Below are 25,880 nucleotides of genomic sequence, written 5' to 3'. Positions count from 1 at the left end.
CATCTCAATTTGATTTTTCCAGCGACCACAGCCTGACGTCACTGTCGCGTCGCCGGCCCTATAAGCGTAGCCTAAGGGCTAACTTACTTCCCCAGGCCCTATATGCAGGACTGGACGGATTACCAACATATCACCCCAAAGTCTCAGGAAGTAGCTTAAGCAGATGGCCCTCTATGTCAGTCTCTGGCAGGTTCCTGGGTTCTCTGTGTCCAGGAAATATATGTCTCTGGATGTCTGGATCTCAGCACAGCCTTTGTGCTCAAGACAGTGTCTGTGTGCAGGCTTCTCTGCTCTCCTTCGGTCAGCCCAAATGTGAGCTAAGAAATCTCTCTCCTGTTTCTTACATCAGGCTTCTCTCAGAGTCCTAATCAGCCAGGTGAGGTCTGGTTCATTACCTGTGTGCAATTAATCAGCTCGCTGCTGGATTTAGAGGCAGTTTCTCTCAAACAGTGTTAAGTCACTGTTACAGGCATAAATCGACCACTTTTGCAGCCTTAAAAAAACAAACGCCGGTGAGATGCGATAAGCCACTTATTGGCCGGTTCTGAAACTCGTGCAATTCTAGTAGCCAAGATTAGTTTATCGAGGCTAATTGCAGCTCTAGAATGGCAAGTTTCTCCCAAAATCCTCACGCCAGGAATAGTTGGCGTGAGGCTGGGGAGAACCTGCTGAAAATGCAGCAAAAGAAGATGCTTTTTTCCTGCATCGGATTGATGCCGGGTGTCTCCGAAGCTGATACACATTAATATCAGCACCGGAGACCCCCGGCATGAATCCCATGCAATAAAACTGCTAAAAATGCTAACCACTAAGGCATTGAAGGGGTTAACCACCAGTACCCGGTTTATTGTCGGTAGTGGGGGTGGGTGAAGGTGGTATTTGGCCCTTGGTGAGTGTTTAGGCCTAGCGGGTGGAGTTAACCCCTTCATTACCTTAGCGGTTAATACCGCTAAGTTAATGAAGGGGTTAACTCCACCCGCACCCCCCACCCTGCAAGGCCTAAACATCCATCCTCAGGGCTACTACCCTCTTCACCCAATCCCGCAACCTCCAAGAAACAAAAATAAAAACAACAACCCTACTACCCCCCAACACATACAGTACATTAATGTGCAAAATAACTATTATCCAGATATGGATAATACCTTATTTGCCCATTATAAACTCAAACATTAGCCAGCGAGCATCAATAAAATAAATAAAAAAACGTTCTACTTACCCCTGCCATCATGAAGGGCATCCTCGTCAGCATACTGCAGGTCCATGTCCTCGTAGCCAGCAAGAGTACATCAAAAAATACAATCTACTGGCCCCTAATCACCTTAGTGATTAATAACCACTATAGTAATTAAGGGGTTAACCCCAGTCAACCGTTACCCACCCAGGAGGCCTAACCACTCGCCCCGGACCCACTATACCCACCCTATACCCATTGATTGGCACAGTGGTATATCATACCAATATAATATGGGCATAATAAGCCACTATATCACTCAATGGTCAACCTAATACAAATCATTAAGGCCAAAAATACACAATAATAAAATAAATACACAAGCACCTAAACACCCCAACAATAAAATAATTAAAAAGCCTAATAGTACACATAAATAACATTTATCTGTCACCAAAACAGCAAAAGAATAAAAATTAAGCTATTCCAAAACATAACAATAAAGCTAAATAAACACCTATCCAACCAATTCAAGAAAACCACTAGCCAACAAATCATTTAACTTAATAAAACCACTAGCCAACAAATCAATTAAATAAATAATACCACTATCCAACCAATCAATCAATTAAATAAATAAAAGCACTACACTGGATACTGGTTCGGTGGATCATTTGCTCTGACCCAATATTGGCCGTTCTTATGTTCCATATACATGCGCCTGCAGTATATGTGTTTTCCTTGTGTGTGTCACCAGCAGAATATCTAACAGAGAAACAAAATCAAGGAGTCATGACAACCTCCTAAATAATACCAGTGTACAGTGTATTTCTACTACAGTATTAGGTTTCATTTTTTACCTACCATAACTTTTTAAATGTCTGGTTATACTCACTTACCAGCTTCATGTAGCACTGCCAGTAACCAACCTCGCACTGATGAGACTAATAGTCGAAACAGCTGTCTGTGAGTAGTTTTATTGGAAATCTTTAACCCAGGCTGTGCTGAAAAGCCGTGCATACGCGATCGGCTCTTGATGGCTGCGCATGTGCAAATGGCCCATGCCAATAGCTAATGCATTGCTGCCAGGAGCCGACTGCGCATGCACGACCATCAAGTGCCGATCTGGCGCAGGCACGACGGTCTCTTGCCAGCCGCACATGCGCAATCGGTGTGGGTCATTCACGCATGCACAGTTGGCTCTGGTCGTTCGTGCATGCGTAGTTGGCGCAGGCCATTCACATATAGGGGTCCATGTTAAAATGGGTAAAGAGTGGCTCACTGTGAGTGCTCATTTGCATGTCATTACCCAGAGTCCTTGACTGCAGTGGAAGCACTGTTTTCTAAGCGATAATGGGTTGCTGACCTGTCTGAGATATGCAAATGAACCACGTGGTAGTTTTATATTCTTTACACTGTATGGTGGAGGGTTTTAACGTGCAAATATACCTACAAGTGTTATTTTTATTTGCTCTACTTGTCTTTATAAACATTAGGGAAGCATTTCAGTTTTTATGGATTGACAAGGCCCTAATTATTTGAGACCAACAAAGTTCCTCTTCAAGGGTAAAAAAAAATACATTTTCTTGTGTATAACGATTTAGTATAATATAATCTTTAAATAACAATAAAAAAAAACTGCAACTTTCTAAAAGGCCAAATCTAGTGAGCTCTAAATGTTCCTGTTTGACAACTCCCATGCCAATAATTTTCTGTTTGAATGTGAGATCAATGCCTATCTTAGGTATCCTGAATAACATTAATATGCACAGCCACCCAGCATGAGAACCAGACGACATAACAGTTTTACAAAGGAACCGAGTGTTATTGCTAAATGCTCTTGGTTTTTCCATGTCACCAAGCAAAGCCAATGCAATGTTTCATTCAGTTGGCTCTATAGTTTGAATTGTGTACTGCCTCCCACTAACAGACTATAAATTGTACAAATCCTTTGCATTATTGCAGTCAGCGGTAATCACATCTCTTGACTCATTTTCTCCCTGCCGGAAGCAGTAGTCAAACAGAATGCTATCCATACAAGTACTGTAAGTCACATTCGAGCAGCTCATAAATTGTGCCCTTTCTTCTCTCTATTAACATGTTTGTTAGTGAGCTTGTGGAGTACAAGAGAGAATAGTGGCTAGAATTCATCTCTGCTGCACTTAAAAAGAAACTGGAAATGAAAGATGACAGTTACTAAAATCAATATATTAATGTGCAGCATGCAGAATTATGATGGCTAGAGATATTGACAACTAATTAGAACAAGGTTGAAAACAAAACACGCATTGTATGGCATATTAATCAATTCTATCATGCTCATAAATGTACAATGCTCATGTTTTGCTAAAAAAAAAGTAAAGGCAGTTTCTCAAGTAAATTTAAAGTAGTCCTGGAATGGATCCCATTTTATAGAAGTGTGCTCCCTACGTCACAGGGGGACAATGTTAACACCTGTTTTCTGGCTCTAAAGGTCAGGGGTACAAAGAAGCGTTTTGGGATAGGATGTCATTGTGACTGTCCATTGTGCGTGTTAGCAAGCATACAACAAAAACTAAGGGTTGGCATTTTCACTAATACTTTGGTATTGGTTCTAAACAATGTGTTTTGGATTTGTTATAAATTATGGAAAAAAATGTATTAATGTTGTACCCATCCTTAATATATACAGGTGGGGGCAGGGGAGAAATGTGAGAAGTGTGTGGGGGGGGGGGGGGGTGGATCTATGGTGTTGGGAGAAAGCGTGGGTAAAGTGGAATGGAGTGAGAGTGGGTGACATGGCAGAAAGACCGGGAGAATTGGGGAGAGTTTGGGGGATAGAGGGGGTTACATAGAGAGGGAAAGAGTGAGTGGGATAGGGAGGGGAGAGAGAGACATGAGGGGGGGGGGGGGTTGTGCCTTCTTCAATGCTATGCTAAAACCTGATAGCTATCACCAGACATGATGACATGATTGGAGTGGGTGCTGCCACCTGACTCCAAGTCATAAATAAACAGATTAGTCAGTAAAGGTTTTGTTAAAATTCCACTGAATATAGAAAAACCCAAACTCCCAAGGGCTTTATTCAGAACATTAGAAATTCAAAACAGGAACATCTCAGCTGTTCCTTATAACCTGGAGTCATGTGGTACCTCTACAGTGGAATACATTTTGAAAGCACATCATTAAATTGATTAGATGCAAATAGTATTGATTACTTCATAGAAGCTGTACTATAACTCCGCACCCTTTCTCTGATTTATTCTCAAGTTATATTATAAAGTCATTTCCAACATGGATAACAAGAGTGAACTGAGTCACCAGTTATGTTTTATTTGATTCAGAGCCTATTGCTCAGAACCAAAATGCTACTGTGATTTATTTTTATTAATGAGTTTCCTTCGTTTATTTTCAGGAACTCTTCGGACGGGGAAGGTAATGAAGGTGTCCTGTGAAGACAGGAGGGGCAGATAAAGCGTGTGTGTTGGGAACGAGATTGGATGTTGTCTTGGAAAGGAAAGATATTACTGAATATCAAGAACATGTGCACAAAGAAGGCACTTTATTGACTTTTATGGGAGTCAGCAAAGTTCCCCCCCACCTTTGAAACCACGTTAGTCTCTTTCTTTCTTTCTCTGGATCAGTATAGAAATATCAGCCAATATAGCATTATGTTGATATTTAATACAGTGGGGTGACAGGGAGTCGGCTCTGAGCTAACCGTTATTCTGATAAAAGATGTTTTAAGGATAACAGTCTATTTTAGGGGTGGCCAGCTCCAGTTCTCAAGGGCTACCAACAGGTCCGGTTTTCTGGATATCCCTGCTTCACCGCAGGTGGCTCAAGCAGTCGCTTAATCATTGACTGAGCCACCTACGTTAAAGCAGGATATCCTAAAAACCTGACCTGTTGGTGGCCCTTGAGGACCGGAGTTGGCCGCCCCTGGTCTATTTGGAACATATTATGGTGTGCAATACCACTAATCTAACCCTTTTTGCCAAGAACTCCAGTGTCTCCTTCATTATCAGATTCATGTTAACGAGGAGGGCATGCAGTAGACTGAGAAAGCTGCTTGCAAACAGCCTGATACCTGATTAGGCTATTTTTGTGCCCCATAGTTAAATTACATCAAACAATTTTCTTATTTTCTTAATTGTCAACCTATTGATTAACATTTGTCCCACTTAGCACAACCTTTGAGTAGTTATGGACAAACAATATGTAACAGGGACTTATCCCTGTTTAAATAAAGCAGCCTCCGAGCTCTGAGAATCCAGCAGAAAGATGGTTGATTCTAGCCACTCAATTAACTAGTCTCCACCTGGACTAATGAGAGCTCTGTAAAAAGCCTCATGTGAGACACAGGAGAGAGATTCCTTAGCTCACATTTGGGCTGACATAAGGAGTACTGCAGAGATTTTCCTCAGCACACAAGGTGCTGCAATGAGGAGAGAGTCTTGAAGCATACAGAATTGTGTGTTAACAGCAAGACCCGAGTGGACAAGACTCTATACCTGGACACGGACATTTACATAGCACACAAGGGTGCTGCCCAAGGAGAGTAGAGAGGCCTTCTCCTACAGCTACAGAAACAGATAAGTGACTTTCTTGTTGGACTGTTGTGTGTGTGTGTGTGTGTGTGTGTGTATGTAACATCGCCGGAAGAAGAGATCAGTGTATCTCGAAAGCTCGCACAAATAAAAGCATTTAGTTAGCCACAGAACGGTATCATCTATTTATTTTTTGATTATTGAAGCTCGGCTAACACGGAACTGATACTCTACATGTATATATATATATATATATATATATATTATATAATATATATAGCAACTGTAAACCCTGTGGAGGGTTTTTGTCACTTTTTTTACCCACCATAACCTATATATATATATATATGTAGCACCGGTTCTGCGACCCACCCCCCCAGCGAGGGAACATGAGAGATGAGTTGCCCAACGATAGTGTGGGGGAACAGGATAGTCCTTTTGGGGATCCGCTGGTTCTTCTCCTCTTGGTGTCAGCGCCTCCAGGCATAGTGGGTTCAGCAGAGCTGAAGGCACTCCAACCATGACAACCTTTACCCCCAATACCTCTGTCCAACAGACTGCCGCCGAGCCAAAAGTATAAATGAGGATGATCTTTATTGTAGCAGCCACTGCCGATGTCATTACAGCATATGCTTCAGTTGATATGATAGATCCCTGGCTTCTGGATGCTACTGGCCTGTGGGTAATATTGAGGCCTGGCTAGAGTATCTTGTTGCCCTTAGCCTATGAGGCTGAGCAAGTCTCCCTCCCAGCCGGGAAGATACGTCTCCAACACTCTCTTACCCCATGTAGGGGAAGGCTGAAAACCAACTGAAGGTCTCACCCCTAAGGGGCTGAACTTCAAGCTATAATTTAGACACTTCCTTCCTGAAGCTCAAAGAGGGAGGGCCCAGTATCTGTACCACCATTGGCTATCACTGATCCCGGTATCATCTCCACTGCTGTCACTCAGTAAGTTAACATAAGGAGGGGGAAAACCCCATAGGATAGCCTGTAACTGTCTACATCTTATTAAAACGTACGTGACAGGGAAGGTAGAGACATAGCTGGGCCAGCTATGGCTATGGACACACATTATATATATATATATATATATATATATATATATATATATATATATATATATATATATAAGACACACAGATGAAAAGAACATAGACAATCCCCTTAGTAGCACTCTAAATTACACCTACACTAATCTATAAGATAAAGATGGTTAAAAAGAAACAGATGCTCCGCCAATTCAGAAAAAATGAACAAGATTTTATTGATTAAACAACAAGACACACTAACTTAAAAACATAAAAATACTAAAGACAGCCTATGAAAATATATATGTATCAAAAATATAAAGAGAGGACTACTAATCAAACACTTTCAGTATTACAAAGAGAAAAAAAAAAAAACTAAAATGTGTCTAAATAAAGTTTAAATAATGACAACAAAGTAGTTTAGTCTAACATAATAGGCAATACAAAATATATTCCCATTGACATATGCATGAAAGAATAATAAATCATTGCGTTGGAAAAAGTATATAGTCAATGACCCAGTATATAGCCAGGAAAAATTAGTATGTATACCAAAAACAGAGGGGGAAAAAAGAGATAAAGCAACCAGGGAAAAATAATATAACAATAATAATAGTTATACCCTGAACAGCATTTCCCCAAAATGAAATCAATGAGAACTGATGCAGCAAATAAAGAAAAATATGACTAACTAGCTGAGAGCCCCGGCGTTGCCCGGGATGTTTGTGGTGTGGGTGTGGCATTTGGGTGGGGAGTGGTCCACGCGGCCCATGTGCGGTGGTAGTGCTGCTGTGGCTGTACTGATGGTGATTGTATCGGTGTGCTGATTTGGGAGGGTTTGGTGCGGATGTGGGTGTGCCGATGGGGGAGGTGCAAAGGTGGCGATGTGTGGGTGCTGATGGTGTTGATGGGGGCTGGGAATGGTGGGGAGCCGAGAATGCCAGTGTGCTGGGGGGGCATGGGATACCGGTGTGCTGATGTGGTGGTGCTGGGGTGTGTGTGTGTATACATGTTTGTGTGTATACATTGTATGTGTGTGTGTGTATACATGTGTGTGTGTGTGTATGTGTACGTGTGTGTGTGTATACACGTGTGTGTGTATGTGTATACACGTGTGTGTATACACGTGTGTGTGTATACACGTATGTGTGTGTATACACATGTGTGTGTGTATACATGTGTGTGTATACACGTGTGTGTGTGTATACACGTGTGTGTGTATACACGTGTGTGTGTGTATACACGTGTGTGTGTATACACGTGTGTGTGTATACACGTGTGTGTATACACGTGTGTGTGTATACACATGTGTGTGTATACACATGTGTGTGTGTATACATTGTGTGTATGTATATATTGTGTGTGTGTATACGTGTGTGTGTATACACATGTGTGTATACACGTGTATACATGTTTGTGTGTGTGTATACATGTTTGTGTGTATACATTGTATGTGTGTGTGTGTGTACACATGTGTGTGTGTGTATACACATGTGTGTGTATACACATGTGTGTGTGTATACGTGTGTGTGTGTGTATACATGTGTGTGTGTGTATACATGTGTGTGTGTGTGTGTGTATACATGTGTATGTGTGTATACATGTGTGTGTGTGTATACATGTGTGTGTATACACATGTGTGTGTATACACGTGTGTGTGTACACATGTGTGTGTACACATGTGTGTGTGTACACATGTGTGTGTGTGTACACATGTGTGTGTGTGTGTGTACACATGTGTGTGTGTGTGTACACATGTGTGTGTGTACACATGTGTGTGTGTATACACATGTGTGTGTATACACATGTGTGTGTGTGTATACACGTGTGTGTGTGTATACATATGTGTGTGTGTGTATACACGTGTGTGTGTATACACGTGTGTGTGTATACACATGTGTGTGTACACATGTGTGTGTGTGTACACATGTGTGTGTGTGTACACATGTGTGTGTGTACACATGTGTGTGTGTGTACACATGTGTGTGTGTACACATGTGTGTGTATACACATGTGTGTGTATACACATGTGTGTGTGTGTGTATACACATGTGTGTGTGTGTGTATACACATGTGTGTGTGTGTGTATACACATGTGTGTTTGTATACACATGTGTGTGTGTGTATACACATGTGTGTGTGTATACACATGTGTGTGTGTATACACATGTGTGTGTGTGTATACATGTGTGTGTATACATGTGTGTGTGTGTATACATTATGTGTATGTATACCTGTGTGTATACGTGTGTGTGTGTGTATGTCTCCATGTGTGTGTGTGTGTGTGTATGTCTCCATGTGTGTGTGTGTATGTCTCCATGTGTGTGTGTACGTGTACATGTGTGTGAGTATACGTGTACATGTGTGTGTGTGTACGTGTACGTGTGTGTGTGTCTACGTGTACATGTGTGTGTGTGTGTGTACGTGTACATGTGTGTGTGTCTACGTGTACATGTGTGTGTGTCTACGTGTACGTGTGTGTGTGTCTACGTGTACGTGTGTACGTGTGTGTCTACGTGTGTGTCTATGTGTGTGTGTGTCTACGTGTGTGTGTTTGTGTATACGTATGTGTGTTTGTGTATACGTGTGTGTATACGTGTGTGTGTGAAGGGGGGTGAGGGGTGGGTGAAGGCCGCTCACTCACCCGTCCGGCCGCTCCCACGTGGAACTGAGGCGGGAGGCAGCTTGTTGTGGCCGCTCCCCCGCTGTGTCCCGGGCACTCGCTCCTCCGCTGACTGTAGCGGCGCCGGGGGGGGGGGGGGGGGGGGGGTTGAAAGCGCGGGAGACACGGGGAGAGGAGGAGGTGCGGGCGGGTGGAGGCTGATTTCGGGGAGGAAGAGGCGGAGGCTCCGGCGGGTATTTTAACCCCCCCCCCCCCCGGTTATACATGCTGCTAATGTACACCCCCCTCTACTGTGTGTGTGTGTGTGTGTGTGTGTGTGTCCCTGTGTGTGTCCCTGTGTGTGTGTTTGTGTCCTTTGGGCCGTCACTCCGCCTCAGGCCAATGAGAGGTGTGCGGGGGCGGCCCAAGGGACCAATGAGATTTCCCCTAGGGACACCGGACATCCAGCAGGCAGGCAGGCAGGCAGGCAGGCATACAGTGCTTTCACTAATATAGTATAAGATAAAGACATATTAGCAAACAGAGTCATACATATTGAAAACACCACAAAGTGCAGCACTGCAAGGACAGGTAATGCCCAAACAGTAAGAGGAGGGTAATACTCAGCTGCAGCTAGATTGTGTAGAGTTTGTGTCCATATTGATTGTACAGGATGTGTTTCCAAAGTCTGCTTATAACAGGAACAAAAAATAAAGTCCAAAATGCTGCATCAGATCCATCATAAGTCCCTCAGAATAGAAGATTACATAAAGGCTGTAGTAAAGTAAACACTCAACATGTTTCACCCGTGAGTGGGCTTCTTCCTGGAGTGGTAAAATTTAAAGTGAAGGCGTGCAGTGTTTTATAGATGGGCTTGAGTTAACCTTATATATTATGTGTTGAGCAACTTCTCCTTTTGTGTGTTCTATATATATATATATATATATATATATATATATATATATATATAATGATCTCCAGATCTTCTCCCTTCCCCATGGTTCCAAAAGCAATAGTTAAAGGAAGGCACTATGGACAAAGAATGGGACATTTGGTCATGACCGCAGCCGACCCGCCACTGAAATTCCCACCGCTGGCCGCTTCTAAGGTAAGTTTTATTACTGGTTAGGGTAGGGGGTTAATTTAAGGAGTTTTATTAGCACTTAAGGTGGGGGTTAATTTAAGGGGTTTTAGTGGTTAGGGAAGGGGGTTAATTTAAGGGGTTTTAGTGTTTAGGGATGGGGGTTAATTTAAGGGGTTTTAGGGTAAGGGCTTAGTGTAGGAGATTTTAGGGTAAGTGGTCGGTGGCGGAAGCCTCCGGCGGTGGGATGAGTTGCGGCAAAGCACCAGCGGCCATTTTGTTGCAGCAAAACAGCCGTGACCAAATGTACTAGAACGCTATGGTCATTCATTAAAAATAGTAAGTCAACCATCAGTAGTTCCACTCGTATAGGACATCCAAGTAAATGTATCATTAAAAAGTATCTTTAATAACCCTGTCACTTCCAGAGGACCTTGCCACCTATTGCAGTGTAATGCATTGCTAGCCTCTCTAGCAACATAAGATCGTTTGTAATGTGTTTGTGAATGGAAGAATTTCCTGGTGATACTCAAGTTGCAGCATTGAGCCAAAAAATCCAATCAGTATCATACGTACATTAATTATCATAGACAATTTATGAATCATGGGACTAGATTGACAAGGAGTATATAGGTAAAAACCTACAGCAATAAAAGAAGTATTACACCACAGGTGGACCATTTGGGGATTTGTGGTGTTTACCAGTAGAGTGGGGCATTCTAGAAAAAAATCTGCATACAAACATATTGTCTATATTTATTTATTATATCCCTGAGCAGTCAATGAACCGCACTTTACCTTAGTATACCAGTTTCTATGGTGATAAAAGAGTTTCAGTCTCCTGTGAAGTTATACAGAGAGAAAAACGTTTGAAAGGAGATTTCATTTAGCGTGATGGAAAACCCCGGACAAAGTAGAGAATGTGTTTATGAGCCCACTAGGGTTTGGTGTCTGTAATATGGTTATCGGCAAGTGCAAACCTAAGGGATTGTTAGAGGGAGAAGAATTCCTCCCCAATGCCTGTAAAGTATTACACTATCTATCTGCTCCATGGGAAGAAAGTTCATTATTTGCCTTGGCAACGTGTGCAAATTTGACTGCTCGGCAGCAGGACAGGAGGATTAAATCCTTACCTCGGGATAGCAGTGAAGAGGAATGATGATATCCCACATATGGAGCACATTTATTTCAGTGCTGTCAAGGTAATCGCAAATAGAAAAGACAGTCAAAAATACGCTATATATGTTTTGGTCACATCAAATCTGGAAAAATTCCAGTTTAAATGCCCTTCTTCGGCCAACAATGCCCATAAACCATGTCTCCTACAATGCATCCCAGTGCCATATCTGTTTTATAATACAATTGCAGTAATTGGCAAACATAAACTAATATAGGGCCACTAGACAGAATAATGCTATTTAATTTTGTACATATTTATTTAACAGTTTTAATCCGTTGCAGCTACACACTATATAACAAACGTGTCAAATCGGTGGGTTTTATTGGGACATTGCATGTTGCATACAACTCTGTTTAAGTAACTGTAATGCAACCTTTTTGCTCTTAATGGTCTCTTATTCAAATGTACTTTAGATACCATAATGTTTTATACTGCGACAGCTCTGCACACACCATTACGTCTATGGAGAACTTTCTTGATGGACTATTAGATGGTATTAGAACCTACACTGACTCTAGAAATGAATGCAAAGCTATTCAACTTCATTTTAATGTTCATCATTGTTAGAGCGGAGGCGATATATTTGATGATTTGGTTTTTAGTGACTATTTTTCAATCTCTAGTTGGTAAACCTGTTGTATATCTGTATAGATACATGTTTAGGGCTGGTAATTAGCTTACCTATTAGTCACCCAGTTAGAGAAGGCTGGACTACATGTTTAGATATTCTCCAAAGTGGAGTAGGCCTTTCTTTTGTTTATTTTGAATGTTTTTGCTGTGTTAAAGGAACAGGCGCAATAGAGCCTAATTTTAGTTTCACTTTAAACGGTCTCCATTGCGTACCTCTGCACACGTCTCTTACACCACCTTAACTCACTTAAGTACCAATGAGAGGGCCTAAGAGAAGTAATCTATTGCTAATCTGGACAAGCATTAGTTGGCCAGCAGCCGTCAGGTCTACAGCCTCCACTATAATGCTCTGTTTGCCTGGAACCAAGCTCTGTCCCAAACTTACAAATGGTGGTACAATAACGTGTTATTTGGAGTTGAACGGTAATGCTATACAACGCGTATGATTCAAATGATGCAGAATTATAATATTAACAGTCATTAAGTATTCTGGTGTAGTTGACATTATTTGAAATCGATACTTTTTCTGACATTTGGCAGGCACTTGGCTTTCCAAAGCTAAAATAAGCAATCAAAAGTTCAGAAGGAAAAAAACAATAATGGAGAAAGTTTACGTCACCCGGCAGGTTCGCCCTCATTGGCTGAACAGCCGGGGGCGTGGCCTAGCGCTCCATCGCTAGTTTCCCTCACAATTTTCTTGCAGGCTGGAAAAACTCACCGCCACAGAGGGTGCTGCAGTAGCCAGCGGGGACCTGGCCTAATGGGCAGCATAGATCACTAGGTATGTGCCTTTTCCCGCTGTTATGTAAATGCCCTTAAAAGAAACTGACCACGTGAGGGGTGCTCTAGTTTTGTTGTCAATGATGCCTCAAGTCAAGCGTTCAATAGACACAGATGTGAAAAAGCAAAATGGGCAATAGGATGCAAATTACCTAATTAAGCCCTTTCAGACTATGTGGAGTTTAGCATTTGTGACTGGTGAAATGACACTTTCACTCTGTTCCTCATATATGCAAACTGTGTGTGATTCCGCTGTCTTATTTGCACTTCCAAGAGCCTCGTCGGGAAGGATGGAAATGAGACGGATTTTATTACACAGAGCTGCCGGCTCTGCCTTTTACTTTATGCCCAAATACAAAAGGAAATCTCATTTCCACTACCGTGTTTCTGAAGAGTGCAAAGGCTTTAATAATCTTGGATCGGGAAGGAAGATTAAGCGTACATTGCCAGCATTTTAACAACTGTATTTTAGGTTACATTCTGTATGCAGTAGTTTACTTTAGATGAAGGGTGCTCAACTCCAGTCCTCAAGACCCCCCAATAGGTCAGATTTCAGGATATCCCAGCTTCAGCACAGGTGGCTCAATCAGAGGCTCAGTCACAGACTCGATCTCTGATTGAGCCACCTGTGCTGAAGCAGAGATTGATTGAGCCACCTATGCTGGAGAGGGACTGATTAAGCCACCTTTGCTGAAGCTGGGATATCCTGAAAACCTGACCTGTTGGGGGTGGGGGAGGGGGTGGAGCTTGAGGACTGGTGTTGAGCACCCATGCTTTGGATAGCTGAGCCATAAGATTGTAGACAAGGCAGTCCTTCTTTTACTGTGTCTTTGTCTACCATTATGTAAAGGCAAAAGAGGCAGTAAATCTAATATACTATGCACAAAAGTAACAATGCTTCCGTTAATATTACTGGTGGGAGCTTTAGATTTTGAAACTATCCGACTGGCAACAAGATAGAAGCAGGGCCGCCGACAGTGGGGGAGAACCGGAACTGGTGTCCTGGGCCCGGGAACCCTGGGGGCCCCGCACGGTGGAACAGAAGCATAGGAGAAAAGCAATGAAGCTGCTGATCCCCTCCCTTCTCCCACACTGCCCCTCGTTGTTCCCATTACCTCCCTGTCCACCATCCCTTCCACTTGTACTGTGTCAGGTTATGTACTCTGGTTTGGTGTATAGTGTGGTCAGGTTATACCCAGTGTCAGTGTATAGTGCATCTGGTTATATAATAATAACTTTATTTCATATACAAGAGCGCTTTTCTCCCAATAGGGCTCAAAGCCCTTCACAATTACGTACAGAACGCCGTACGCAGCACGTAGGAATTGTTACAGACACAGTCCCGGCCCAGATGAGCTTACAATCTATGACTGTTGCTGCACCCCCATGCATCCATTCCACCGGTGCTCGCGACCCCTTAACTTCTTGTCGGCGTCAGTGGGGTCATGTGACGTGACGCAACGTGACTTGTTGCCATGGCATTGAATGAAGCTGCGGGGTCATGTTACATCATGGAGAGGAGAAATGTATTCTTTTAGTGGCACACACAATGTTTCGAACTCATGCTAAGTTCTTTATCAAGTGACTGGTCATGAGTCCGAAACTTTGTGTGTGCCACTAAAAGAATAAATTCTTCTCTGCAAATCCGAAGTGCCCTGGATCTTCCTATTTCTTTCATATACTCTGGAACTACAACAGACAGGTTGTTTCCCTGAACCACGGAGCATCGGTACACTAATAGCAAGTATACTGCTTATATTAGTATTTTAAGGTGTGCAAGGCTATTCTCTGTATTTACGTCATGGAGAGGAACATGACGTCATCTAAAGCCGACTGAAACTCGGTTAGCTTAGTTGCAGAGGCCTCACGCAATCCCCCGGCATTTCATTTAAATGCCTTCAGGAAGAGCGCAGAGCTTCTGTAACCGCCGCGCGCCCCAAAGAAAATTCTATGCCCCCCAGTTTGTGCACCCCTGCTCTAGGTCAATGTATAGTGCAGTCTGGTTACATATTCTGGGTCGCTGTACAGTGCAGTCTGGTTACATATTCTGGGTCGGTGTATAGTGCCATCTGGTTATATACTCTGGGTCAGTGCATAGTGCTGTCTGGCTACATACTTGGTGTTGGTCTATAGTGCATCTGGATATATACTCTGTGTCAGTGTATAGTGTCGTCATTATTTCTTTATCAAAATGGTTTCCCAGGAAGTAATACATTGAGTTACCTCTCGTTTTCAAGTATGTCCTGGGCACAGAGTTATAATGACACTAAATGGTTACATTAAATGAACAGGGTTATACATTATATTTAAAGGCATTGCATAAACAGCTAAAGATAATACATGTTATAGGCACATGTAACAGTTACAGACCAGATTAAAATGGGAGACAGCCTTAGTGCATCTGGATATATACTCTGTGTCAGTGTATAGTGTCGTCATTATTTCTTTATCAAAATGTTTTCCCAGGAAGTAATACATTGAGTTACCTCTCGTTTTCAAGTATGTCCTGGGCACAGAGTTATAATGACACTAAATGGTTACATTAAATGAACAGGGTTATACATTATATTTAAAGGCATTGCATAAACAGCTAAAGATAATACATGTTATAGGCACATGTAACAGTTACAGACCAGATTAAAATGGGAGACAGCTTTAGTTTTGAAAGAATTTAGACCAGTGGCGGCTTTTAAGAGTCTCAGGTAGATTTTTTTCAGTTTGTTTTACGAAATCCAGTTTTCAAGTCACGAAAAATCAGATTGAAGTATGTGTCGAAGGTGAGAGGCGCTAGCGCTGTGTGCATGTAAGATTGTGTCATATTGTGCATTGAAGCTCCCTTACAAGCTGTAGGTAGATTATTAATAAAGACTGAAAAGAGTAGGGGCCCCAGAACTGAGCCTTCATTGCAAACTTTTAGGAGGGTAGCTACTGTGGAGTGTTTGGGGCTAAAACCAGATTGGAGATGTCTAAGGAAATCTTGGTATAGTAATCGCTTAATTGGGAGTGGACACATTTTTCCATGACTTTGGACAGTATTGGGAGAAGAGAGACTGGCCTGTAGTTTGAGACAGTGTTTTGTCTCCACTTTTGAAGATTGGTCTTTTAGATATGGCCTGTAGACAAAATAGAGTGGATTAGGGAAGCAAGCGGTATGGGCTAGGGATAGGGAGCTGGGTAGCTAGAAGGGTAGCTGGGCTGGGGGTAGGGGGCTCGGTAGCTGGGTTCCTCTCCATTCCCACTGTGATGTCACCTGGCTACATAGCTAAAGCTTGGATGATGAAACTGCTGCCGCAGTAAAACACACTGTCTGGGTGAGGGGGGGGGAGGGGTAGGTAGCTGGGCTTCCTAGAGAAGGGGGTTAGAGAGAGAAAGAGGGTGTGAGAGAAGGGGAGAGAGAAGGAGGGAGGAAGAGAGGAGGGTGAGGAGAGAGAAGGCAGGGGTAAAGAGAGAATGTGAGAGGAGTATGAAAATGACAGCTGTCTCCTATGTATTAATGTTCTCCACTAGTTCTTTTAAAGAAAAGGGTATTTATTGTAGAAACTCTCTCCCCATGCACTTTCAGCATAAATGTTACAGTACATGTCTATAGCATGGATTCCCTACAGGGGGTTCAGGAACCCTTAGTGGTTCACAAGGGATCTCCAAGGGGTTCACCAAAATAAATATGTAATGGTGGATGCCAGGCAGTATAGTGGGTTCCTGATCATGTGTGAGGATCCCCCCCAAAACTCCATAACTACCCCTCCCCAGGTCCATAACTACTCCCCCCTGGGTCCATGACTACCTCTCCCCCAAGTTCATAACTACCTCTCCAGGTCCATAATACCCCCCTGTCCATAATTACTCCTTCCCCCTGACCCTTATCTCCTCCCCCTCCCCCAGGCACATATCTCCTTCTCCCACAACTCCCCCAGGGAACCCCAATGCGCGATAAAGTGGGGAGATTAATGGGGAGGGTTTCCTGAATAGAAGTGCTTTGATGGCGCACTTTTTTTATCCTTTATAAACACAAAAAAGTTTGCAAACCCAAAATACTATTGAAATTACCACATACAGAGATGGAGAATCCATCAAAAATACTAATATCGTTTACTACCAGATGAAGAAATTGACGCGTTTACTGGGACACCAGTGCTAAAACACAAAGAGTGTGGAAACCATGGCTAATTTATAATAAATTAAATAACACTGGGGGAGCTGGTTAGTTCTCCTCTCCCTTCTGCGGCTAAACCCGGAGAAGTGCTCCCACTAATCCTCTCCCAGGAGGAGTACTCCCACTGATCTTCTCCCAGGAGGAGTACTCCCACTGATCCTCCCCGTAGAGAAGTCGAGGCCTATCATATTCTTGAGGATACCTAGTAGTAAAAATCGGGATCTATCCCAGTAGGGGGACTTTGTTATGCAGATGTACCTTACTGTAATTGTAAATATAAATTACCTACAGTATTACATACACTTGTAAATGTTGTGAAACCATCCCCCCCCCCCACACACACACACACACCACCACCCTCCTCTTTCTTCTGTACCCTTCCCCTTCCCCCTCCCTCTATGCCTTTTGTAAAACATCATATATACCTTAATCCAGGTCAATATCTCTATCATTATCTTTACAAAGTTGTTGTAGTTGTTCTTTTGTGTTAATAACATAGACAATCTAGACCTACGTTGGGAGAATCTGTAATATACACAGTATATGTTTTGATTTTTCTAAATGTTCCGTTACTCATGGGAAGAATAACTTGACAATGGGGTCAAAACACTTGAAAAGCTCTCTTCCAGGATCCAATGGAACAGATGGACATTAATGGTGTTTTAGGATAAATTAATCAGGATGGACTTGTGGCAATGTCAGCCTTCAGTGGCCCAATCCATCCTAATGAAATCTGATCTCTCTGTCAGAATAACTCCTGACAGAATCACTTAAACAAGTAAATTAGACCTAATAGTAATAAGCTCTTTAATTGTATATTATAATGCAGTGTCTTATCTATGTATAGAGAATTAGCCAGCCATGCATTACAAACAGCTGCGGAAAAGTGAAAAGGACCAATACTTAGAAAAGAAGCATATTATGGGTAATAGAATGTTACATTAATCCTAATAAACAGGGCATTATATGGCCAATAATGGCCCAGATGGAGGACTTTAAAAGATCCGGCCGCCACCCCGCCTCCGACCCACTCCACAAAAGGCCTTGGCACACACCTACAATCTATGTATTTCCCAAAGCCCTTTACCTTATTTATTTTGCTATATCTTTCTGCTACTTTCTCTGTTAAATTACTTACATATGGCCTTTTATCTCTTTCTCTACTACTAGAATGTTAATGCATGCCATTATTCTCTCCTGTCTGGACTACTGCAATCTTTTCCTTACTGGCCTTCCAACTTTCTACTCTTCAATCTATTTAGAATGCTGCTGTGATGATAACCTCACTCTCCTCTCGATCAGTGTCTGCTGCTCTCCTCCTGAAAACACTCTGTTGGCTGTCTATTAATCTTTCCACTCATCCGGCCCTCCCTATATCTCAGATTTTATCCCTTGTCACGACCAGACGATTACACCGGGATCGAAGCACCAGACAGAACGAAGGAGGTAAATAAACGTGGTTTATTGGTTTATTTTGGCCGGAGCCAACAGTAACACAATACACAAAAACAGACTCAACTCACCAAAACAAGGGGTTATGGGTAGGGTGACCAGATGTCCCAGTTTAGCTGGGACATTCTCGGTTTGTTTACACTTTGTCCTGGGTCCCGACTTTTATCTTAAATGTCCCGTTTTTTTTGGACAGTGCCCGCTACACATGCGCAGTTGGGGCTTGCCAGCCGTGCATGCACGAATGGTGTTTGCCAGCTGTGCATGTGGGGGGTAGAGGGGCAGGTCAGATCCGGAAGCATGCCCCGGCTTTAAGGTTGAGTAAAACGTTAATAGTAACTCATTGAAATTAACTTGCGGGGGGGGAAAAAGGTGAGTTGGCTAGAGTAGCCGTATGTATTAACCCTGGTTGCATATCTAAGTCGCGCGCTCACAAGTGTGCTGTTCGTGACAGATGGTATATGGGGACGGAGGGGAGATATTATTAATTTGAGGGACCCTTTGCGTAGGTGAAATGAGCGACAGCTTGAGAGCTGTGTATTAACCCTTGTCCCGTATGCCGGTCACGTGCTCACAGGTGTGGCGTACGTTACAATGCCCATTGTACATTACGGTTCCCCTATCCTTTTGCAATGCTATATGTTGCAGCTTGAAAATAAAGGAATCGTTGATACTCTGCTCCAAACAAAAAAATCCAATAAAATCAACTATATAATGTGATGTGAGGCGGGCTCATATCACAAGAAGTAAATGTGTCATACTTCTAAAGGGGAAAAAAATCAATTTGCAAGTTTTACAGCAGGTGCCTTGCACAAGTCACTGCATTTAAGGGGCTTGACAGGGCAGTGCATTTTTTTTCTGGCGAGACAAAAGTACTTTTCTTTCAAAGTATTGATGTTTGTACGCCAGCTTTGCCTCGTAATAAATAAGTAAATAAATCTTGTCATGACCCTTTCCAACTTGCAGCAGTAACTTTAATAGAATCCCCTTTCGCTGCATATTTCAGACAAGAGTCCTTCTCAAAATAACTGCACGTGCAGCTGGACCTTCCAGGCTTCTCATTTTGTGTGCCATTTATGGCTTACAGGCGTGGCCAAGTCCAGTCCTCAAGGGACAACTAACAGGTCAGGTGGCCCTTGAGGAACGGCGTTTGCCGCGGCTGCCCTACAACATACATAAACCAACAGGAGGCACCTACAACAAGACGCCTACCACACGCTAACACAGCATTACGTGTTTTGTCTTCATTAAAATGCAGCAATATAGACTAAGCCCGTACTCTCGACTTCTGCTTCTTCTATTTATAGGAGGAAGACACAAAAAAACCTCAAATGTACAGCGGCTGACCCTGCCTGTCCTAATTCTCCTTCAAAAGCTAATGCCTTGCAATGCAAGAGCTTCTTTGTAACTAGATACAAAAGGGAGTTTGGTACAATATCACTCTATGGGACCTATTCAGGTGGCTTCAATGTTATCACTGCAACATCGAACGTGTTTGCATGTTCCTACATCACTGTATGGAAGTTGTTAAAAAAACGATATTATGTCAGATATATCACTTGTTAAATAGCGTTTATTACAAAAATGACATACCGCACAAGTTAGAATTTGCTTTTCAAGCGATATACCCGTGCAATTTCCCTCCATCAGTCTGGAAGAGCTGCACAGAGAGAAAAACTGCATCTCCCTGCACCTAGAAACTGCATCTCCCTGCACAGCTCTTACAGTTAATCTCCTTGCACAGAGAAACTGCATCTCCCTGCACAGCTCTTACAGGTAATCTCCCTGCACAGAGAGAAAAACTGCATCTCCCTGCACAGCTCTTACAGGTGATCTCCCTGCACAGCTCTTATAGGTGATCTCCCTGCACAGAGAAAAACTGCATCTCCCTGCACAGCTCTTACAGGTGATCTCCCTGCACAGAGAGAAACTGCACCTCCCTGCACAGCTCTTACAGTTAATCTCCCTGCACAGAGAAACTGCATCTCCCTGCACAGCTCTTACAGGTAATCTCCCTGCACAGAGAGAAAAACTGCATCTCCCTGCACAGCTCTTACAGGTGATCTCCCTGCACAGCTCTTACAGGTGATCTCCCTGCACAGAGAAAAACTGCATCTCCCTGCACAGCTCTTACAGGTGATCTCCCTGCACAGAGAGAAACTGCACCTCCCTGCACAGCTCTTACAGGCGATCACAGTGGATTAATTTCAGGTCCGTGGACGCCCTGCTTCCCAAGATACAGGTCTCCCTCTGCAAGGGGTGCCGTTTCTCCTGCTAATGTACATTGTCCATGTCACGACCCACGTGACCAGGACATACCTCGGGAAGCAGGGGGGTCCCCGGGCCTGAAATTAATCCGGTTCAGGTCCAGAGACGCCCTGCTTCACTACTATGTCATTAAAATAAAAACAGTGCGTCATTAATTTAGTTGCTAACCGCTAAGGTAATGAAGGGGTTAACTGCCAGTATCCGATTTGTTGGGGGTAGAGGGGATGGGTGAAGCTTGTCTTTGCCCCACGGTGGATAGTTAGGTATCCCAGGAGGGGTTAACCCCTCCCTTACCTTAGCAGTTACAACCGCTAAGGTAATGAAGGGGTTAACTCCTCCCGCAACCCTCCCAGGAAGCCTAAACAGCCACCCTGGGGCAACTACAAGCTTCACCCACCTCCTCTACCACCAACAAACCGGGTACTGCTTTTTAACCCCTTCATTACCTTAGCGGTTAGCCACTAAGGTAATGCAGGTCGCCTATTATTTTTGTTTCATTACAAAGGATTGAAGCGAGGGGTCTCCGGAGCGAAAATGAATGCGGGTCGGCTCCGGAGACCCTCGGCTTCAATCCTGTGCAGCAAATATAAATAATACTCCGTCAGATGCGAATCCGATCTCGCCACGCTTTAGGTGAAAAGAGAACAAATGTGTGCTTATCCCTCGATTTGCATGTCGGAGCTACCTGAATTGCAGTTACTGGCAAAAAATGTGCGTTTCGGTATTTTTTGAGCTACTGCACGGCTTGTCAGAGGAAGAATGCTAACGCCCCATAAAAAGCCGTTTCCAATCGATTTTGACATGTTTTAGAAGCTGTCTGATTAGCTACACATGCAAAATTATTTGGAAAGCGCACTTAACAAGCGTTACGTCACTTATCGAAGCTACTTGAATAGGCCTCTATTCTATGAGATGCCTTCACATATTTAAATGTATTGCCCCCCTTGCATTTATTAGAGCAATAATACTACATTCTCCCTTTTTCCTTTTATGTAAAGCATGTGACAATGTACAATTCTACATTCTTACCTAAGCTGGTAATTGTTTGGTGTTCCCGTTATAAATCTATCAAAATCATGATTGTGTGCCTAACATAATGGCCGCCTTTCAGTTTTAATCAAGCCTTCATTCAGTGTAACTCAGCAGCTACAATGTACCGTTATATTACTAAGGTAACATGATCAATTGTTACAATTTACAGCTCAAACTGCTGGGAACATTGACAACAAATGATCCCAAACAGGAACGTGTTGCAAAGTTCTTGCACTACCTGGGAGGTGGGTAAAACCTGCTATAGAAATCAGAGCATGCTTTAAAACGAATTAAAAATTATATTAAGTGGAATAAAAATACATTTTAAAAAATGTCTATTATTATTATCTAATACTACAACACTGATTTACTTAAATAAAAAAAACCCCATACAATTTCACGTTTTGCTGATTTAAAGATGGTGGAAGTACTGTAGATATGGAACCTCAACCTCTCCCCAGCAGCATACTGTATGTGAGAGGAGCACAATCTTTTACCCATGCGCCCCCATGCCGGATGTCCTCCTCTCCGTACGCCCCCCTCCCTTCCTCCTCCTTACCTTGGTTCCCGGCGTCATGACGTCATGTTGCCATAGCAACGCGACATCACATGACCCCGCAGTGTCATTTGACGCGCGTCTCCAGATGCCGGCTGAACCACGGTAAGTAAGGTTTACAGAGGCCTTCGCTGCTTCCCCCAGCACTTAATATAAGTGCCTTCAGGAAGCGCGCGGCGCCTCTGCAAACCCCGCGCCCCACAGTTAATCTCGCGCCCTCCAGTTTGCGCACCGCTGCTCTATGTTATGTTTCTCTTCCTTTCACTCACCTTCGTTTATAAGCATGTTCTGACCAGAGACCTTGTTACATTGTTATGTACATGTTATCAACATGTCTGTGAAAACAAAATGTTTTTTTCATGTATCTGAGTAATATTTGCGTAATGTTGCAGTATAGTATGTATTTAGATAGCACCCACAGGGTAATCACCGCACTACAAAGACAAAACAGTACAGTTGATGCAGCCAACAGCAGCTTCTGCATTTTCTACTTGCAACAAGTTTGTATTGTACAGTTTCAGTCTCCAGAACAAAGTGCTGAACTTGTTTGACCCTTGTCTACACACAACGTTACCTAACAGAATGATGTTGTAGACACTGTATTAAGCAAGAAACCCTCATTTAGATTAAGCATGGCACCAAATTATAAACCAACAATACAAAGACCATTTTGAACTGCGTAATTTGTGTTCTGCTATCCTGCTGCATAATCAAAAGTAAGCATCTCTTAATAAAATTACTGCATTTCATATTGCTGGAGAGATATCTTGGGGCTGCAGTAGCTAAACATCAGTTAAGCATAACAATAAGATTAAAATGAACGCTATGTTTTTAAAATTATTATTGCACAGTGCATTGTGAGCATGTCACATTTAGCCACAGACATAATATATTTCTCTAAACCTTTATCACATTTTAGAATTTGGAATGTAATTTACCAGGTAGGAAGGGCAGGTTGGGTAAAGTAGATTGTTGGAGTTTGCAATCATCCCATTTTATCAGAATGAGTTATCAGAGAACCTGTTTCCCATAGCTCCAGCAGGTGTTTGTGTGTTTGTGTGTTTGCGTGTGTTTTCTTGGTCTCTGAATTAAATCAAACATTTGTGACTTGAGTAAAATATATAAATAATGATTCAAAATAATACATGACTACAGATAATAAGAATCAATGATCCTCAGCTCTGAGGAGAAACAAAATTAAGGTTCGGATAAAATAATTATTTTAAAAAAACGGAGACCAGTCCCCAAGAGTTATAGGATACAGAATACAATGATCGAAAAATCAATCTGTGTTTGACCCTCTGTGGCAGTTTGCCCTTTAACATCTGCTCAGTTTTCTTATAGCTAGAAACTTGGAATCCTACCACTGTAATTACCTTACTGTCTGCGGGGTCAGCCAAGCAGAGCCATAATGCAGAGACCCCTTGCAGCAAAGGGTTAATTCAACTCAGACATCAGAGTGCCACAGACAAGAACAGGAAACCTGACTGACCCGAGCTTTCAACATTTCTGCTCCTGCCTCTGTAGCAGGGGTCCAACTCCAGTCCCCAAGAGTTACCAACAGGTCATGTTTTCAGGATATCCCTGCTTCAGCACAAGTGGCTCAGTTTTTGACTGAGTGATTGGTCCACTTGTGCTGAAGCAGGGATATCCTGAAAACCTGACCTGTTGGTAACTCTTGGGGACTGGAGTTGGCCGCCCCTGCTTTGGATCCATGGGCTGCCCCAGGGCCAGCAAATCTTACAAACAGATAAGACAATTTGCACATACTTAATAAAAAAAAATGTCCACCTACCAACTGGAGTATCTTCATTTATCAGCAAGTACGTGTCAAAGAAGTAGTTTAAAAAAAATGGCAGTCTGTTGTAGCCCAAACCTAAAGAATAAAGGAAACAGATGAGTGTAAACCGCAAACAAGGAATCCATATACAGTACTGTAATCATTAGGAAAGAAGAATCAGCCATTTGTTTACAAGAAAAGGGGGACCTGTTATCAGGACAAACCTCAGGCTCAGAAAAGATGCTGGATGCTCTTTATTCTCTTACCTAATTTCTGAAAGTATTTACCAGGTTCCCTAACACTTCCCAGTACCCTCAGGAAATGAAAGTCCTCATTGCTATCCTAATTCAGACAGCAAATGGAAATATTACTGTATGCTCATTTGCATGTCTTAGACAGGTCTGCAACCCCGCCTTTCACCATTATCACCCAGCACACATCGCTTCCACTGCAGCAAGGGATTCTGGGAAATGACATGTAAATGAGTACACAGTGCCACCTTTTGCTTCAAAACCATAAACATGGTTCCCTATTGGCTTAAGCTTGCTGCATGGTCACAGCTTTGAGCACAGCCAGGGTTAAGATGCATAGCCAGCAAACCCACTCACAGGCACATACAGTTCTTTATTCCTTCCTTACTGTATGTGGTGTTCACTATGTTTTCTCTGCTGCACTTCCATCTACTCCTATTGTCACCCTTTAGATTGTAAGCTTTTGGGACTAGGGGCTCCTTTCTCCCAATGTTTACTTTGACATATTATTCACCCTTCTCAATTGCAGTATAATTGTATTTGCATTCCCTGTATTACATCTTGTATATAATCTCTAAAGTTATGTGGCTGACACTATGTAAATAAAAACACAATACAAACACCAGGGTGATATCTCAACATAACTATCCTGCTAATATATATATATATATTTTTAGAATTGTTTAACCCCTTGAGTGCCAGGGCGGCCATTGCTTTTTCAACGTGTTGCAAGGCCCTCCCAGGGTTAATAAAAATTGATCTGATAAGGATGGTCACTTATGTTCTGGCCATCGCACTGCTGAATTACAGCCGGTCACGTCTCGAAGAGGAGAAACTGAAAGGACAGACCATGCATTCTTAAACATAAACTATTACCACTTTCGCTCTCCACGGTGGAAGCGCGGCCGCGAGAGAATACAATTATTATTTTAACACATGATTAATACCTTGCGATTTCTGCATGGTCGAGTGTGTTTCGCTTACTCAGCCCTTGCTGCGGCCACAGTTTCCTTCACACGATCAAATCTCCCTGTAATTGCCTCTTTTCCCTTTGATTTTCTCGACTCGTTTATGTGATGCCATATTTATTTAGCGTTCATGTGCAAGTGTTGAATGCCCACCTTTCCAAGGTAGCAACTCAGTGAACTGGAAATCGCTAATAAGTGTGCCATCTCTTCACCCAGATACACTCACATCCTTTCTTCTGCAGGCGGAAATTATTTCTCTCACTAGTCCAGGGGTGGCCAACGCCAGTCCTCAAGGGCCACCAACAGGTAAGGTTTTCAGGATATCCCTGCTTCAGCACAGGTGGCTCAATCAGTGGCTCAGTCTCCAACTGAGCCACTGATTGAGCCACCTGTGCTGAAGCAGGGATATCCTGCAC

General features: G+C 42.8%; 1 protein-coding gene across 4 annotated transcripts in view; it reads right to left on the bottom strand.

Annotated features, from left to right (window-relative positions):
* The window catches only part of CDH23 (cadherin related 23), a 653,830-nt gene that overhangs the window by 567,317 nt on the left and 60,633 nt on the right, over positions 1-25,880 (bottom strand). For all 4 annotated transcript variants that reach the window (XM_075610599.1, XM_075610600.1, XM_075610601.1 and 1 more), the window contains exon 3: positions 24,261-24,341. In XM_075610599.1, coding sequence (XP_075466714.1) covers positions 24,261-24,341 — 81 coding nt within the window. The remainder of the gene's footprint in view (positions 1-24,260; positions 24,342-25,880) is intronic.

The sequence above is a fragment of the Ascaphus truei genome, chromosome 8, assembly GCF_040206685.1.
Source record: "Ascaphus truei isolate aAscTru1 chromosome 8, aAscTru1.hap1, whole genome shotgun sequence".
NCBI classification, from domain to species: Eukaryota; Metazoa; Chordata; class Amphibia; order Anura; family Ascaphidae; genus Ascaphus; species Ascaphus truei.
The sequence above is the reverse complement of the archived record's forward strand: the minus strand, read 5'-3'. Positions and strand labels throughout refer to the sequence as shown.